The following is an 18,892-nucleotide window of genomic DNA, read 5'->3' on the forward strand; positions in this document are numbered from 1 at the left end:
TGCAAAGATCTACTTCCAAGCTTCCTGAGGTTGTTGGAAGAATGCACTCTCTTGTGGCTATGAGATCCATGAAACTTTTGTCTTCAAAGAAGAGAGAAAGAGAAAAAGAGAGAGAGAGGCTAACTCTAGGGAGAAGGTTTTATAGCGTTACCCTCTCCCAGACACTGCCATGAGTCAATCTAAGAAGGCAGTTTACAGCACTCAGGATATAGCCCAAAATCCATTAGTTATGTGTATACTATGTTGAATGTCTATGCAATGAAGTAACAGTTATTGTAAAGAGGAATTGTACTTACCTAGTTTCCACAGGATCATTTATACATGAAAATAATATAACTTATTAAATATGTAAAGTAGAGTTGAATTTTACACTTAAAATTACAACTTAGGAAGAAAATTGCAGTTTTATAGTAATATTAAATCTTATTTTTTTAATTTTCTTTAAAGGAATTTGTTTAACTGAATTCCTGTGCATCAAAATTCGTGAAAAATAGGAACTACAGTGTGATCAGTAGTTTGATCAAATGTGTCACAATTGCTTTCATATATTTACACTATAACCCTAGAAAATGCCAAGGTTAATTCTCAATAGCATATATAGTAAGTTAGTTGATTTTACTGTTCAAATTAAACTATTGGAATATTATTTGCCTCCATAAATTTACATCAATTAATCAAAATCTAATCACACTTAAGTTGGCATCTCACCTTATTAAAGCATGACTTTTGATTGCATATGCTTTGTCCTGTCAGAGAAAATATTAGAATAAAACAACATTTATGAAATTATATTACTGTCAAGTGAGAATTAATGCCCTCAGTCTAAAGGATTGGATTGAATTATAATTACTTATGTGAGGAAGGACATCTATTAATTTACATATTCAATTACATTGCCAATTATATTGCAAAATGCAATTACACGCTTAAATAGATAATCAAACACCCAAGTCCACCTAGTTGGTTCCTGTTCTTATTAAATGTGGGATAATTGCTTTGCCATTAGGAACCACCTGTTGAAACCTATATAGTAATTAGGCTTCTATTTGCTCTATTTCCATGTGTAAAACAGAAACATTTCTACTAGCACTACTGTCAAGAAAAGGTCATTTGTTTCATTTTGGCTGTTCATTTAAACTTTCAAATAAAAATGAAATCAAAGGAGAAATAGTTCTACAAAATTTCCACCACTGAAAAAAAAAAAAAAAAACCGTTGCCTCCGAGTGGATTCCGACTCATAGTGACCCTATAGGTCAGAGTAGGACTGCCTCAGAGAGTTTCCAGGGAGGACCTGGTGGATTTGAACTGCTCACCTTTTGGTTAGCAGCCAAGTTCTTAACCACTACACCACCAGGGTTTCTACTACAGTTCATAGAAATTCTAGGGGTAGAGGAAAAACCTACAGAAGCCCTAAAAGTTCATGTCATCCAAATGGCAGAAATCCAAAGAAATGTCATGTCTTGTGCACATGGGGACAGACTGAATGGAGGAACCTCAAACAGGACGATGGCCCAGCCCCTGAGGAATTGCACCTTCTGGAGGAGGGGCTGACAGACCCCCACACAAAGCACAAAAACACTGCACAGCACACAGCAGTGTAGTGACACAAGCCCGGGGCTCTGTCTTCACGGCGGGGGGGTGCCCCAGCATGTCAGTGTCTGCTCTGTGAAGTCCTAGGTTTCCAGGGCCACCACATCAAGTAGGAACTGGCAGTGCTAGGCTCAGCTGTATCAGGAAGGCAGGAGCATCAAGCAGAGATCCTTGACCTGGGGGCGGGGTTAGGAGTGGCTTTTAGCTGCAGCGACTTGCTGTGGCTTAACCAGCCCCCTTTCTAGCAGCCCTTGGTCCATTTTATTAAATCGACCTAGACACCCCCATCGGGCAGGTAGATTTCTCTTCCAGGCTTCTGTTGTCCTTTTCGGTCTGCAAACCTTGGTCAGAACCAATGGAGACCAAAGTCTAAGTATTGCTGACTATGAGGAACAAGGGTGAGAGCCAGCATCCCTGGACAGTTTAAGCAAATTGGTTCAGTCCCACACCAGGGCTCCACATGCCAAAGAGAGTTTCAGCCTTGCCAAGTCAAACAGAAAATCCACAGGGCAAGAGGGCCTACTCCCAGGTAGAACGGCAAGACCTTCTTGGTGGTTTATTTCCTGCAACAGTTTGGTCAAAGGCTGTGTCATGCTGGTTATTAAATATTGTAAATGTCACTCTGGCCTATCCACTACTATTGCATAGATACCCAGTGCCACTCAATTGACTCTTTGCACTGTCCCTGTTTTCAATCTCTCTGTCCTTTGTGTCTTCATGTTTCTGCTGCTGCAGAGATTCTGCTTGCAATCTCTTGAGTGTAATTTGAAACATACTACAATCAATATGTAACTCTTTCAATCAAAAGAAATGCATGACATTAAAAATACTCATTTTTGCTTAATTTTGTTAGATGTGAAGATTAAAAAAAAACTTTATATATGCTGAAATCTTTATGTACCTTTACATTTAGATAAGCAAATTAGGGGCTAATTAGGGGCAGAGTTTGGGGTAGAATTTTCCTGTCGATTTAGTGTCTATGTCTCTCTTGCTGGGTCATTAACAGCAGGTCTTCTTGCAAAGTTGCATGCAACTGTGCTATTTGGAGATTGCAAATAAATACGCAGAAGGAAAAAATATTTTTTGTGAGAGTTTCTTAGAATTGACAACAGCTTTGACATCTCTCTGAAAAATATAATTCCAATTAAACATGCCCACTGAAAAATGTGAAATTAAGAACAGGAAGGAATTAGTGCAGTTGGGTGTTAAAAGAGACCACGATGACAAGTGTCGGCTATGGGTCAGAGAATTTTATTTCCCTCACCAAAAAAAAAAAAAAAAAATTTTTTTTTTCACCACAGCCTCTAGACTTGGCACGTGAGGGGCTTCTCTACAACAGTTTTTTTTTTTTTATTGCATTTGTATTGCTTACATGGTCTGATTTTATTCTAAGAAATGAGGGGAGGGTATAATTAGATGAGATTATGGCTTTCCAGAATAATTTTCTAACATAGATAACCTAAAAAACCAAACCCATTGCCGTCGAGTCAATTCCAACTCATAGCAACCCTATAAGACAGAGTGGAACTGCTGCATAGAGTTTCCAAGGAGTAGCTGGTGGATTGGAACTGTCAACCTTTTGGTTAGCAGCAGTAGCTCGCCGTAGCTCTTAACCGTTGCACCACCAGGGCTCCAACATAGACAACAGGCCTGGTTTTCATTTACGTTGCTTTGTTTATTTTTAAATAAAAAAGAACATTTTGAACAAAACACTGTACAAAATAAGTTTTTGAGAAATGTTAATACATTGTGTAAAATGTGGAATTAAGTGGAGAATTCGTTACTGATATATTAATAAAATTTGGCTAATTACTGGGAAGCTGTTTATAATTTATATTTTTAAAAATTATATTAAAAAAAAAACTGGCAAACAGCAGTTTGCTCTTTTTAAATCAACTCCCATAGGTTGGCATTCATTTGCACTGGGCAGACAAGATGTAGTTCAGGTTTCATTCAGGCACACATTTTTAAAAAGAGGAAGTTATAATAGTTCTATACTTACTGGAAACACTGGTAGCATAGTGGTTAAGAGCTACAGTTGCTAACCAAAAGGTTGGCAGTTTGAATCCACCAGGCGCTCCTTGGAAACCGTATGGGGCAGTTCTACTCTGTCCTATAGGGCCGCTATGAGTCGAAATCGACTTGACGGCAATGGGTTTGTACTTACTGACTTTAATTGCTTATGAATCCTATATTTCGGGGGAAACAACTGATGTCGAAAAAATAAGGAGGTCAGAATGGTTCAAATAAAACTATAGAACGTAGTATCTTGCTTACTCAAGCTGTTGCTTAGTTGAACTGATACATTTGCCTGCTACTCAAAGTAATATTGAATAATTTACCATCTTTAGTACTGATCACTCAATTGTATTTGTAGTAAAAAACACACATACACACAAAGGGGGAAAAAACATTTGGGATTGTTAGCTTGGGTTTTTGTTTGCAAAGTAAATGGCTGCTTAGGAAAAAGTACTATATGAAAAATATATATAGTGTACTATTTATTTGGGAACCCTGGTGGCACAGAGGTTAATTAGCTTGGTTGCTAACCAAAAGGTCGGTAGTTCAAATCCACCAGCTGCTCCTTGGAAGCCCTATGGGGCAGTTCTACTCTGTCCCGTAGGATCACTGTGAGTCAGAATCGCCTGGACAGCAATGGGTTTGGTTTGTTTGTTTGTTTAGGCACTATTTATTATCAGAAGTGTATGGATTTAAATGCTAAACAATTTGGAACATTCAAAAAGTTTGTGATATTCCTTTTTTTTTTTCTTCAGTACAAACTGAAGATAAGTATGGCTCTTAACTGATGAAATTCTAGGGAACATTGCCATATAACTCATACCAAATGAGTTATAAACAAGTCTCAATTGGGGGCTGGGTATAATGAAGCTATAAAGAAATTGATCTCACATTTGGAAATTGTTCATACTTAATTTTCACTTTCTGCCGTTTCACTTGTTCTCTGAGATATATTATGTGATCAATTTACTTTTGTCTCATTTTAATACGTATTGCCTGTTCAAATATATCCGTGAAATAATCACCCAGGCACACAGTTAATACTGTTTTAAAATCATGGAACACTTGAAACTAGTTACAATCTCAACTGCAGAGGGAAGATTGAAACCTTTGATTTTCTGGTAGTTGTTTGCATCCCTGTTACAAGCCCATTCAGGTGTGGCAGAAACCTAATTTGTCAGCCTTAATTTTCATTGTTCCTTGAGTCAGGATCTGCATTTCCACAATACCCCCAGTTAATTTTCATACATGTTGAATTTGGGAAGTTCTGTTTTCAAATAATTAATCCATACCATGTAAATGGATTTCTTAAATACCTGTAAGTGCCAGGCAAATGGTTTAAACCTGTTGCCTTCCACTCAACTGAAATTCAGTCTCATGGCAACCCCATGTGTGTCAGAGTAGAATTGTTCTCCATAGGGTTTACAATGCCTGTGATCTTTCTGAAGTAGATCGCCAGGCCTTTCTTCCAAGAGACCTCTGTGTGGACCTGAATGCCCAACCTTTCAGTTAGCTGCTGAGCACAGTAACCATTTGGACCACCCAGTGACCCTGGGAAAGGGTTATGTTCCTAATATATGTTCTCATTTAGTCCTCATAGCGCACTTATTATCACTCCCCATCTTAAAAACAAAAACATTGTCATCGTCAATTCTGACTCATAGCGACCCTGTAGGACAGAATAGAACTGCCTCAGAGGTTTCCAGGGAGTGCCTGGTGGATTCCTATGGCCGATCTTTTGGTTAGCAGCTAAGCTCTTTACTGCCATGCCAATTAAAAAAATATATATGAAAAATACAAATATATACAATTGTAGAGATAGAACTATAATAACCCCCCCCACGCAAGCTCTACTCAGCTTCAACAATTATTAATGCATGGCCAAATTTGTTTCATAATTCTTTTGAAGCAAATCCCAATCATGATATAATTTTAACCATAAATAGTTACATGAAAGAAAGGCCTGGTTATCTACTTCTGAAAGGTCACAGCCATAGAAAACCCTGTGGAGTACAGTTCCACTCTGACACACATCGCCCCTTTCCTATATCATGTTGCTGCCCTTGCACTGTCCCCAGTTTTATTTCTTCACTCTCTGTTTATCTCTCTGAATTCTTGTCTGCTTATTCATTCTAAGAAATATTCAGATTCACACATGTCCGTTTTGAAACTCCGCATTTTAAAATCTAGACTCTTGGGGACTGAGATAACACCCAAAGTGATGTCAGCCCTCCAACGATAAGTTACAGAATAATGGGAGGAAAAAGTTTTTGTTTTTTTTCCTTGCCTACTCCATTGTTTGTTTTAAGCTAGATATCCTGCAGATATTTGTAGTAAAGATCAACTACTATCAATATCTTCCTGGGACCTTCTGAATGGACCCTGTGTTCTAGAGGAATGCCAAGTTTCTGCCACACTCTGATAGGGCTGTATTTATGTCTTATCTTTCTCCTCCCATTCAGAGCCTACATTGCTTGTAAAAATAAAATGCATGGATGTCCTTGTGGTATGCTGAGTCATTCCTGGAAACTCTTTAGTTCAGCTTCTAATATCAAAATAGTTTTATTTTATAAAGATTTATCACAATTTTTCTGAGCGTTTAAGATTTATTGTTATTGTGTGGTTGTGTTTTAGATTGGAGAATTAATATACATGGTGGAAGGTAAAGGTTTGATGCCCCTGCCTTCCAAGTTTATTCCATTGAATTATTCACCTCCACTTGATTACAACACTTCTCCAGATGAAGGTAGAGTATAAGTTTGTTTTATTTCACTTATAGTGTTGAAGGGTAGGACTACTTCTCATATCTTATCCTAACCATCCTCATAGCTGGCTTTTCCAGTGTTTAATTAGATTTCAGAAGGCTCCCTTTTAACTTTATTATATCAGTATCCATGTAAGAGAGTACCACTTTATCAATTCAAGAAAAGGATGTCAGTAGTGATTCTTTTTTAAAGCTTTATTTTTTAATCTTGAGATAAATATTGAAATTTGTCAAACAACATATTTTCTCAGCAAAACTTTCTATTTTTCAAATAATTTGGAATCCACCGTGCTCTCAAAATCTGTATGTCTTCATAGGATCTGGAATTCTGCCCTGCTCTCTTGTTCTTCAGCCACTAACCCTTAAAGAATTAAGCTTTAAAGCAGAAGATTGTTAGTAAAAGAAAATGGCAGATCTTGCCTGTCCTTGTCTTGATATCTTTACCTATATCTCTACTCCCCCGACTTCGAACCTCCGAATGGAGCGCAATGGGAATTGAAACTTTTGAGCATGTCAATGATATGCCTATGAAAGAACCCTTTGACTAGAACTTTTCATAGAGAATGTTAGCAAAATGTATTTCCTCTAGTTTCTGTTTGAACCACTGAATTAGAATTACCACAAATGTGTTACTTATGTTTACTCTGTTTAATAAAGGTCATAAATACAGTTTTATATTTCAAACCTCCCCAGTCCATCCTGGGTAACAGTATTGAGAGCAGAACTGTTCATCCCATTCACCATATTTTTGTTTTCTCCAGAGTTTTATAAAGAAGATCCAGTTCTGTATTTGAACTGCAATCTCCAGCAAGTCCTGGACTTGGAACTTAAATTGCCACTGACGAATGAAGCCAAGGAAAAGGCTTTGGCTTTTGCAGCGCAGCAACAGATATCCGATCTTGAGTACGAGCGAAGATTTATCACAGGCACTCTGGAGAGCAGCAGTATCCGCGTGGCCATCGCCATCCTGGGGCTCACCATGGTTGAGGTGGGAATGGAAGACAGATGACGAACTTAAGTTACTCTCTTGTTAAAAATATACAGAGCTGTTATTACTTAATCAGTAACATTTTGTTTATATAGAAAAATGATAGGTTTGCACTGAATGCTGGATTTTCTTTTTTTTCCTCCAGAAGACATATCAGTAGCTTTTTTTCTTTTACCTCATTACATAAAAAAATTGAAACAAATCATTCTGCTGTGTAATTGTGTGCACTACAGTATAACCATTAAATTCACAGTTTTCAGTTCTAGCTGCACATAAGAATTGCTGGGAGAACTTAAAATAATACCAGTGACGAGGCCCCACTGCAGAACAATTAAATAAGAATCTCTTAAACGGGTGGGTGTTTTAAAAGTTGCCCATGTGATCCAGAAAGGATCGTCTCTGGGTTCAGATTACCAGGCTGAGAACCCAGATTCAAACACTGTCCAGCTGTTTGTCTGTGGACTGGTTATTGAAAGCTCGTCAAGCTTCAGTTCATACATTTGGAATATGGAGATGTTGGCTGTCTTAGAAAAACTTAGTGAGAATTATGTCAAATTCTTAGTGTATTATCTGATAGATATAAAACCAAAACCAAACTCATCCCTGCCAAGTCGATTCCAACTCATAGCCACCCTATAGGACAGAGTAGAACAGCCCCATACAGTTTCCAAGGAGCACCTGGTAGACTCTAAATGCCGACCTCTTGGTTAGCAGCCGTAGCTCTTTAACTACTACACCATCAGCGTTTCTCTGATAGATATAAGTGCTTTGTATATGTATAATATTGTTCCTGTTACTATTATTACTATAGACTCTATTTTATATAACCTCATAATCAAAATATGGTACGGTCTATTCTCCACAGAGTAGGTAGAACTGTTCTTCTAAAATGTAAGCCTGCTCATGTAGCCTTCTTGCTGTTCTTCAGACAGTCCAGGCATGCTCCCCATGGTCTTAGTGCTTTTACAGGGCTGCATCCCTCAATCACTTCAAGTCTATGCTGAACTGCTATCACTGAGGTTCTGCTTTATATAGTATATGGATATATATCATGCCCTGCTAACCAAAAGATCAGCAGTTTGAACCCACCAGCTACTCTGTGGGAGAAAAGACCTGGCAATCAGCTACCATCAAGATTACAGCCTAGGAAACCCTATAGGGTAATTCTCCTCTGTCCTATAGGGTCTCTGTCCTATAGGGTCTCTAGGCTCAAAAACATCAGGGCCCGAAGCTCTGAAGCCCTCTTCACTGCCCATCCCACGCTGTGCCTCTCAAGGATCTGAGGGCTCTCCTCAGCTCAGACCAAAACTTCTCCAGGACAGTGAATGTGGGAAGGCTTATTTATGTTCAACGCTCAGCACACTTTTATAATACTAATTTTCAGTGAGTGGCCATTTCAGACTTTAAGCCTATTGTCTTAGTTACCTAGTGTTGCTATAACAGAAGTAGCACAAGTGGATGGCTTTAACAAAGAGAAATTTATTTTCCCACAGTAAAGTAGGCTAGAAGTCCAAATTCAAGGTGCCAGCTCTGGGGGAAGGCTTTCCTTCTCTGTGGGCTTTCTCATCAATCTTCCCCTGGACTAGGAGCTTCTCCATGCAGGGACCCCAGGTCCAAAGGTTGTGCTCTGCTCCCAGCACTGCTCACTTGGTGGTATGAGGTCCCCCTGTCTCTCTGCTCACTTCTTTCTTTTGTATCCCAAAAGAAACTGGCTCAAGACACAATCTAATCCATAGATTGAGTCCTGCCTCATCAACACAACTGCCACCCATCCCCCCCTCATTGACATCATAGAGGCAGGATTTACAACGCATAGGAAAATCACATCAGATGTCAAAATGGTGGACAATGATACAATACTGGGAATCATGGCCCAGCCAAATTGATATACACATTTTTGGGGGATGCAATTCCATCCATCACACCTATCATATTTCTCTCTCTCTTTTTATTCTTGAAAATCATTTTCTTCATTCTTACCGTTTACTGAGAGATTTTGTTTAAAAGAAAAATGGTTTAGGAAGGTAGATTTTATTCATGGATGAACTCTCTGTGATGTATGCACATATGTAGTGTATATCTTTCTCCCTCTGCCTCTGGCTCTCTCCCTGGATTCCCAGTACACTTTCAGCGTTTATTATTGCATTGATCAAATTTCATTTTTTATTAGATTTTGTTTTATATTGACCTGTTTCTCCCACTAGATTATGAATTTCTGGAAATCTAAAGAACTTTAATCATATATTTTTGTCTATACTCCATGTCTTGTGCATAATAGGTGCTCTGTCCTTGTTTGGAGCCCTGGTGGAGCCGTGGTTAAAAGTTCAGTTGCTAACTAAAAGGTCGGCAGTTTGAATCCACCAGCCACTCCTTGGAAACCCTATGGGGGAGTTCTACTCTGTCCTGTTGGGTAGAAATGAGTTGGAATCAACTTGACGGCAATGGGTTTGGTTTTTGGTTTGTCCTTGTTTAATTGAGTGGAACACTTGCCTGAACAAACAAGACGCATTTTTAACCTGCTTTACTCATACTTACTCATACTTGGAGGGCTGGCTTTATGTGTAGTATCCCAGAGAATATTGAACTAGACTGTGTCTAAGGGACTGTTTGCACGGGGTTGAGTTGTAACTCACATTATATGCGTGACGATTGAAGGAACTAAAAATATCAAAATCAAACCTGTATATAAAAGGATTTTTAGAGATTTGTCAAGGGGTGGGACTTAGCTGCTTTTATATATTCACAGAATTGTCATTAGCAAAAGAGAAGGGACTCACTCTGTACTGCTAGTAAGAACTAGAGCTGATGGGTAGATGTTAAGGAGGGCAGGTCTTCACTCACGGAAGGAAGCACTTTCTTAACGCAGTTCACGAGTGGAATGGTTTCTTCCAGTGGCCAAGAATTTTTCAGTATGCAATGCAATGACACAGGGGACATTGTGTATCCCTTAGTAAAGAATGGCTCCATTGGTTCTGTGAAACCTGTTAGTATTACCTTTCTCCAATTAAATAATAATGTGGCTAAAGAAATGAACAAATCCAGCCCCTTCATCAATTTGGACAATTATAAAACATATATGGAATCTAAATGCATAATGCTATCTTTTGTGTTTTGGAAGTAAATGTTAAGAGAATCAACATTCCAATTTTACTCTCTGTTTATTTGCAGTCTTGCAAGCTCTTTAATATCTCAAAGTTAAAGAAGCCTAAGTCTGTTGTATACGAGACAGAAGCGAGTCTTCCACAACATTTCCTTATCCCCCAGAAAATCTGCATCCCTCAGGTTCCAGAAAGTCAAGATAAATCTAAAAGAATTAAACCTGCAAGTAAAAAAGGTAATCAGTAATGTGTGGACCACAATATCTAGCACAGTTCCAAGCACTGGGAAATTATCCCTGCTCACAACCTGTTCATAATATAATTGAAGTGATGGTTCAGCTACATGAATACCAATTATTGAATAATGGTTTGCATTATAAATAATCATCATCATATTACAACTCAATAATCTAAATTATGTCCTGAATTTGAGTGCTGAGTTATTGGACTGAAATTTGCAGGCCTGTGTGTATTAAAGAGCAGTAATCTGATAATGACAATACGTGCACTTTGAGAGAGGTGAGCTGTTGGTTTAAGAGTGTACTTGGCAACAAGTAGTGCTGGAGTTGAAGCTTATGTTGCCTCCAAAGGATAGGTGGGAGGTTAATGACAAGAGCACATTATATGAGAGCAATGTATCATTTATAAGTAATTTATCTTTGATTTGAACTAGGGTCTTTATTAGTTGAACACTTAGCTTTGTCCTGGTGCCCGTTTATTATGCTATTGTGATCAGGAATGAATAAGCCAGATTTAACATGAATATTGATTGCTAACATTATTAAGTACAAGTGATAAGATGTAAATAATGTGACTATATAATTTTAAATATTCAAAGTTAATTTTCTCTTTTCTTTGACTTCATTCCAAGCTCCTAGATAATAAGAGGAATATAAGTTCTTCCCTTAGGGCTATTCCTAGAACGTACAGGAAATCCAGTGTCATGAATTCTGAGTTATGTTTTTGCTCAATTTGGTTTTGTTAATTTTTGTACTTGTTATTTTCCTATGGTTCTGTGTAAATGATATTTCTAAGTCTGAAAAAATGGCTGCACATTATAAATTATGGGATAATCTGTTCACTTGACATTCCCAGGAGAGCTGGGATCACAGATTGTAATGCTAAGCACCCATGCAGGTAACAATGATGTAAGAATTAGATGGAGCCTGTGGAAAAGTGGAGAACAGTTACTCTGCCTCAACAGTCAATTTCAAAAGAAAAAAATGAAAAGCCTGATCCAAACAAGTATGGGGCATTTTGGCTCACCAGCTGCCAGTTTGAGACCCTTTATCTTGAGTTGTCTTTTTTGTTTGTTTATTGGATCCTTATTCCCTTTCAATGTCCTATTAAAATCTTAAGTGAACAATTTTTTTTAGATAGCTTTTTAATCTTTTTGAGATAACTGGATAAATCCCTGTGTATTTTAAAGCCAGAGTGGAAGCTGGGCAGCAGAAAGGAACCCCCACCACTAGGCTGGACTAGCCTAGAATTTAGCCTCAAAAACAGTTAGCTGGGGCCATGAAGAGGAATGCTGACATCCTGCCTGTCCCCAGAAGACAGCCTTTGACTGGAAGCTGGGTGGATAGGAAGCCCTGTGTTCTTGGCTGCCCCTGTCTGGATTAGAGTTTCTCTCTTGCCGATCTGGGAGGGAGAAGGAAGAAAGTGGGTCTTGGTCTAAATATCACAGACTTTCACTGTTCTTACCAAGTTTTGTAGGTTTTCTGGAATGAATGTTTCTTCATTCGCTGCATGCCCCTAGGACAATTTCCAGAGACTCAATTTAAAAAAAAAACAAAAAACTTTTTTTTCACCACTTTTTCTGGATAACAGATCTGCAGAACTCCTAATGGTGTCATGTTGGAAGTAGAACTTTTATATTTAATTTTTCCTACAACTTTTATAATCAGTGTGATTTCCTCAGAGGCAGCATATGGAATTTTTTTGTTATTTTTTGTAGAAGGATTTAAAATGCTCCTGTAATTCTATTTATTGATAGCCATCTAAAGGCTAAAATTGTGAGGAGTTTAATAACCGTAAAAGATATTCAGTAATATTAATGTTTATGCAATTTAACATTTTCCCTGTGTAAGTTGGCTGAAGACAGCATACCATAGTTTCACTGGAAATTCAAAGGATTGTTCCCATGCATTCACCTGGAATTATGTGTGAAGTCATAAACATTAGAAATTCTAAGTCATAGAGTTTATGAAGTCATTTACAGGCCCTCGACTATCATCTTGCCCAGTGTGTGTGTGTATATGTGTGTGTGTATGCACATTGTATATTGGTAGGGTGCAATAGATGATTTTGATGTCAGGGTGAAATACGAAACATCCAATATATAAATCAGATAAATGTAAAGCTTCTCTGGTCAAAACTGGAAAAGATGCTCCATTGCTCTGTTTGCCACCCCCCCACCAGTACATCCCCAGCAGTGGTTTGTGAAGCAGGTTCTCATAAGTCCGAGGCTCTGATGAAAACAGTTTGAAAGCCACTGATCGATCCCAACATCTACATTTTATAGATGAGGAAATTGAAACACAGAAAGATTAAACAATTTAGAATCAAATAGCTAATGGCAGAATTCCTGTATCTTCAAAATAGCTAATGGCAGAATTTCTATACTTCAGACTCTTATCCAAAGATGCTGGATGATGCTACGCTTCATTCAACAAGTACTTATTGAGAGATTACTGTGTGCAGGCAGTGTTTAGGCATCCAAGATACATGGTGAATACAACCGAAAAGGTCCCTGCCTTCAGAGAAACTTGGTTTTGGGAAATGTCACTAATGTTTGCCATCCTTGGGGCATATGATTTGAATGCCATTTTCAGTATTGGTTCCCATTGTTCTGTGGTTCATTCTTTCATTCATTCTTGTGGTTTAGCACACTGCATTGCTGGATAACTAGCCAGTTAGGTATACTGACAGTGGCCATCACATAGAGAATTGTGACTATCCACAGTATAATTGAACTCAAATTTTGACTTCATTAATGTGGAACAGAACATGGAATTATTGAATGATATCATTACTATTACACACAAGTAATATTTTGCTAAAGATAATTCAAAAGCAGTTGCAGCAGCACGTCAGCAGTGAAGTACCAGAAATGCAAGCTGGATTCAGAAGAGGATGTGGAACAGGTGTATCATTGCTGATGTCAGATGGATCTTGGCTGAAAGTAGAGAATACGAGAAAGATGTTTACCTGTGTTTTATTGACTATGCAAAGGTTTTTGACTGTGTGAATCATAAGGAACTATGGATAACGTGAAGAATCGGAATTCTAAAACACTTAACTATGGTCGTGTGGAACCTGTGCCTAGACCAAAAGTCAGTCTTTTGAACAGAACAAGGGGATGCTGTGTAGTTTAAAGTCAGGAAAGGTACATGTGAGGGTTCTATCGTTTCACCATACTCATTCAATTTGTATGCTGAGCAAATAATCCAAGAAGCTGGAGTATGTGAAGAAGAACAGGGCATCAGAATTGGTGGAAGACTCATTAACGACCTGCAATATGCAGATGATACAACCTTGTTTGCTGAAAGTGAAAAAGACTTGAAACTCTTACTGATGAAGATAAAAGCTATAGCCTTCAGTTTGGATTACACTTCAACATAAAGAAAACAAAAATCCTTCTATCTGGCGTTATCTTAAACAGTTAGAAATAGAACTACCATACAACCCAGAAATCCCACTCCTCAGAATATACCCTAGAGAAATAAGAGCCCTCACACAAACAGATATATGCACACCCATGTTTATTGCAGCTCTGTTTACAATAGCAAAAAGCTGGAAGCAACCAAGGTGTCCATCAACGGATGAATGGATAAATAAATTGTGGTATATTCGCACAATGGAATACTACTCATCGATAAAGAACAGTGATGAATCTGTGAAACATTTCATAACATGGAGGAACCTGGAAGACATTATGCTGAGCGAAATTAGTCAGAGGCAAAAGGACAAATATTGTATGAGACCACTATTATAAGATCTTGAGAAATAGTATAAACTGAGAAGAACACATCCTTTTGTGGTTACGAGGGGGGGAGGGAGGGAGGGTGGGAGAGGGTTTTTTACTGATTAATTAGTAGGTAAGAACTGCTTTAGGTGAAGGGAAGGACAATACTCAATACACGGAAGGTCAGCTCAACTGGACTGGACCAAAAGCAAAGAAGTTTCCGGGATAAACTGAATGCTTCAAAGGTCAGTGGAGCAAGGGCGGGGGTTTGGGGACCATGGTTTGAGGGGACTTCTAAGTCAATTGGCAGAATACTATTAGGAAAACATTCTGCATCCCACTTTGAATTGTGGCGTCTGGGGTCTTAAATGCTAACAAGCGGCCATCTAAGATGCATCAATTGGTCTCAACCCACCTGGATCAAAGGAGAATGAAGAACACCAAGGTCACACGATAACTAAGAGCCCAAGAGACAGAAAGGGCCACATGAACCAGAGACCTACATCATCCTGAGACCAGAAGAACTAGTTGGTGCCCGGCCACAACCGATGACTGCCCTGACAGGGAGCACAACAGAGAACCCCTGAGGGAGCAGGAGATCAGTGGGATACAGACCCCAAATTATCACAAAAAGACCATACTTAATGGTCTGACTGAGACCAGAGGAATCCCGGTGGTCATGGTCCCCAAACCTTCTGTTGGCCCAGGACAGGAACCATTCCCGAAGACAACTCATCAGACATGAAAGGGACTGGACAGTGAGTAGGAGAGAGATGCTGATGAAGAGTGAGCTACTTGTATCAGGTGGACACTTGGAGACTGTGTTGGCATCTCCTGTCTGGAGGGGGGATGGGAGGATAGAGAGAGTTGGAAGCTGGCAAAATTGTCACAAAAGGAGAGACTGAAAGGGCTGCCTCGTTAGGGGGAGAGTAAGTAGGAGTACGGAGCAAGGTGTATATAAACTTATATGTGACAATTTGACTTGATTTGTAAACGTTCACTTGAAGCTCAATAAAAGTTAATTAAAAAAAAAAAAGAAAACAAAAATCCTCACATCTGGACCAATAAGCAACATCATAATAAACAAAGAAAATACTGAAGTTGTCAAGGATTTCATTTTACTTGAATTCACAATCAAGGCCCACGGAAGCAGCAGTCAAGAAATCAAAACATGCATTGTGTTGAGCAAATTGGCTGCAAAAGACCTCTTTAAAGTATTGAAAAGCTAAGATGTCACCTTGAAGACTAAGGTGCGCCTGGCCCAAGCCATGGCATTTTCAGTCCCCTCATATGCACGTGAAAGCTGGCCAATGAATAAGGAAGACCAAAGAAGAATTGATGCCTTTGAATTATGGTGTTGGCAAAGAATATTGAGTATACCATAGACTGCCAGAAGAAGTACAAGCAGCATGTTCCTTAGAAGTGAGGATGGTGAGACTTCATCTCATATATTTTGGACATGTTATCAGGAGGGACTATTCCCTGTAGAAGGACATCATGCTTGGCAAAGTAGAGGGTCCGAGAAAAAGAGGAAGCCCCTGAATGAGATCGACTGACACAGTGACTGCAAAAATGGGTTCAAACACAGCAACGATTGTGAGGATGGTGCAGGACTGGGCGGTGTTTCGTTCTCTTGTACCTAGGGTTGCTGTGAGTCGAAACTGACTTGTTGATACCTAACAAGAACAATATTGCTTCCATAAAGAGAGGCCTCGATCTCTGGTTGTCAAGTCGAAATGATCTATCAATTGTTAGTGACTAGATGGACTTGTTAGATGTATATATTTGTCATTTCTGTTCATAACTTTCAGGCACATATATTGTAAACCAATCATTTCCACCCATATTTCTTTTTTTATTGTACTTTTTAGATGAAGGTTTACAGAACAAACTAGCTTCCAACTAAACAGTACACAGACTGTTTTTTGACGTTGGTTAACAACCCCATGACATCTCAACACTCTCCCTTCTCAACCTTAGGTTCCCTATTACCAGCTTACCTGTCCCCTTCTGCCTTCTAGTCCTTGCCCCTGGGCTAGTGTGCCCATTTAGTCTCGTTTTGTCTTATCTTTGGCTGAAGGGTGAACCTCAGGAGTGACTTCATTACTGAGATACAAGGGTATCCAGGGGCCATACTCTCAGGGTTTCTCCAGTCTCTGTCAGGCCAGTAAGTCTGCTCTTTTTTGTCCACCCACATAATTTCTGATTGCACATAAAAATATGATATTCTTCTCCTCTTTGATCAAGTTTTGTTCTAACACTTGAAGGTTTTGGCATAACATTCACTCTCATTTTTATCTAAAAAAAAGCAAATTGAAGTTACAATTTTTATTTTATAAATCCATTTTATATTTTCACACATGGAGATTTGGGAGGGATTTTAATCTGTATTCAATTTAATCCAAGGAACCTTACTATAGTGGACCTTAGGAATCAGGAAAGTAATTCGGTAATTGTAGAAAATCTGCTGGTTTTGCCTATCATTGCTATAACATTTTATTTTTTGGTAAGTAGAGCATTTAAAACCCCTTTTCACTTTTTAAAAATAAAAGTCAGTTGAAAACTAGCATCTGAAACATGGACTTTTGTTCTGAAACTTGGCTGTGGGCAATTATAGTACTCATTTGAATGCAATGAATATTAACCAATGGCACATTTCACTGCACTATTATACATATGTGTAATTAAAACATAATTGAAGTTTCACTGTTAGCTTCTTTCCAGAATTATGTCTTTGGTTGTTTGGCATGCCTACCTTTCACAATTTTTTTCTTTTACCATTAAATATAGAAGGTTACAGTGTTTTTGTCTTTAATCCTTAATATGTTTAAATATTTGTATTTAGTGTTTTAATAAATATGACTGAGATTGTGATGGCAGTATGGTGGAAGGGAAGAATAATCTTGTCTTTCCTGGGAGGTGCCTCGTGATCACCTCTGGGATATGGAGGTTTTCCCTAGGTGCACCTAACCATCTTGTATCAGGCAGAAGCGCAACTGGGATCTACCATCAGGGAAAGGGGGATCTGGTAATGAATAGGAAGAAGAAATGATATTAGTTTCTTTGGTTGATGGGAGAACTGGTACTCAAATAGATTAAACCAGGGAACACCTCTATGAATTTCAAGGCCTGACCTCTGATAAAAAAAAAAAAAAAATTTTTTTTTTTTAGATACTTTTGTTTAATTGCTTCCTGTAATGGTTTATCCTAGTTTGAATCATTGAATGGCATCACATTTGGAGAGTGTGTTCAAGGGCAGTAACTGAGTTTCCTGGTTTCATTTCTGTGTGCATGACTTAGTCCATTTGGGCCAAGTATTCCTGTCCTCAGTTCAACAGAGTCAAAGGATTGGGTGGTGTGTTTTGTGAGCTTGCCACTGTACGAACAACGTCTATGGTTGGCAAATGATTGAGCTGCTAGAAATGTTCACTCCCATGTCTTTCCACTTTAAAGTAGTTTGTCTCCATTTCTTTTCTTTGCCCCAAAGAACCTGTTCAGTACACTGAATTTTTCTCTTCTGTATAAACTTCTGGAAATGTCATGTTTTGCCTTTCACTTTATTTCCAGGCGACAACCCTGATGATCAGTCAGCAAGAGATAATTTAGACTTATGATTAGCATTATGATTTTTTTGCTATTAATGTTGCAGAATAATATATGAATCTTTACCAGCATATTTAGTGATTCTGACGATTCTTTCGTAGTTATTATTGTGGTGAAATATATACAACAAAACATACATCAATTCAATAATTCCTAATGTATAATTCAGTGGCATTGTTTACGTGCTTTAAGTTGTAAAGCCATTCTCACTATCCTTTTCCAAATTATTTTACCACCATGAACGTAAACTCAATGTCCCCTAAGCAAAAAATCCCTTTTCCCCTCCCTTCCACCCATTGTAACCACTAATAATTTTTTGGTTTCTGTGTATTTGCTTATTTCATATAATCATACAATATTTGTCCTTTTGTGACTAACTTATTTCCTTCAGGTTGATGTGTTCAAGATTCATCCATGCTGTGGCATGCATCAGGACTTCATTCTTCTTTATGTACTTAAGATATTTACAGTTCCGTAAATGGATCATCCTGCCCTTTATTGTTTTATATCTATGGATACAGAGCCTGCAATAAAAAAAAAAATATTTTAAGCTTTTAGAAAGTTTCTTAGTCTTTCTATTAGGTGTTCAGTAGCAAACATATGCGCTGCAATATTATATTTAGAAAGGCATTTAATCAGAAATTGTATCAGCCTTTTCCCCTAGTTTAAGTCCTGGAGAACATGCTGTTCATTGGCTTCCCAACAACTCATTCAAACTAATTAGACTCTTAGTAAATCAATCTGCAAGAACTTAAAAATCAGCTCTGTTCAGAACAGATTTTATTTTTAATACAAGACAATTAGAAAAACTTTATGATGTTCAGAATTGAAAATGCAAAACAAAAAGTTAATTTCCTGTCAGC

At 38.3% G+C, this 18,892-nt stretch overlaps 1 protein-coding gene across 3 annotated transcripts in view; it reads left to right on the forward strand.

Annotated features, from left to right (window-relative positions):
• The window catches only part of CFAP47 (cilia and flagella associated protein 47), a 321,340-nt gene that overhangs the window by 179,337 nt on the left and 123,111 nt on the right, over positions 1 to 18,892 (forward strand). For all 3 annotated transcript variants that reach the window (XM_049871901.1, XM_049871902.1, XM_049871903.1), the window contains exons 42-44: positions 6,244 to 6,355; positions 7,135 to 7,361; positions 10,530 to 10,695. In XM_049871901.1, the coding sequence (XP_049727858.1) occupies positions 6,244 to 6,355; positions 7,135 to 7,361; positions 10,530 to 10,695 (505 nt within the window). The remainder of the gene's footprint in view (positions 1 to 6,243; positions 6,356 to 7,134; positions 7,362 to 10,529; positions 10,696 to 18,892) is intronic.

Source organism: Elephas maximus, chromosome X (genome assembly GCF_024166365.1).
Source record: "Elephas maximus indicus isolate mEleMax1 chromosome X, mEleMax1 primary haplotype, whole genome shotgun sequence".
NCBI lineage: Eukaryota > Metazoa > Chordata > Mammalia > Proboscidea > Elephantidae > Elephas > Elephas maximus.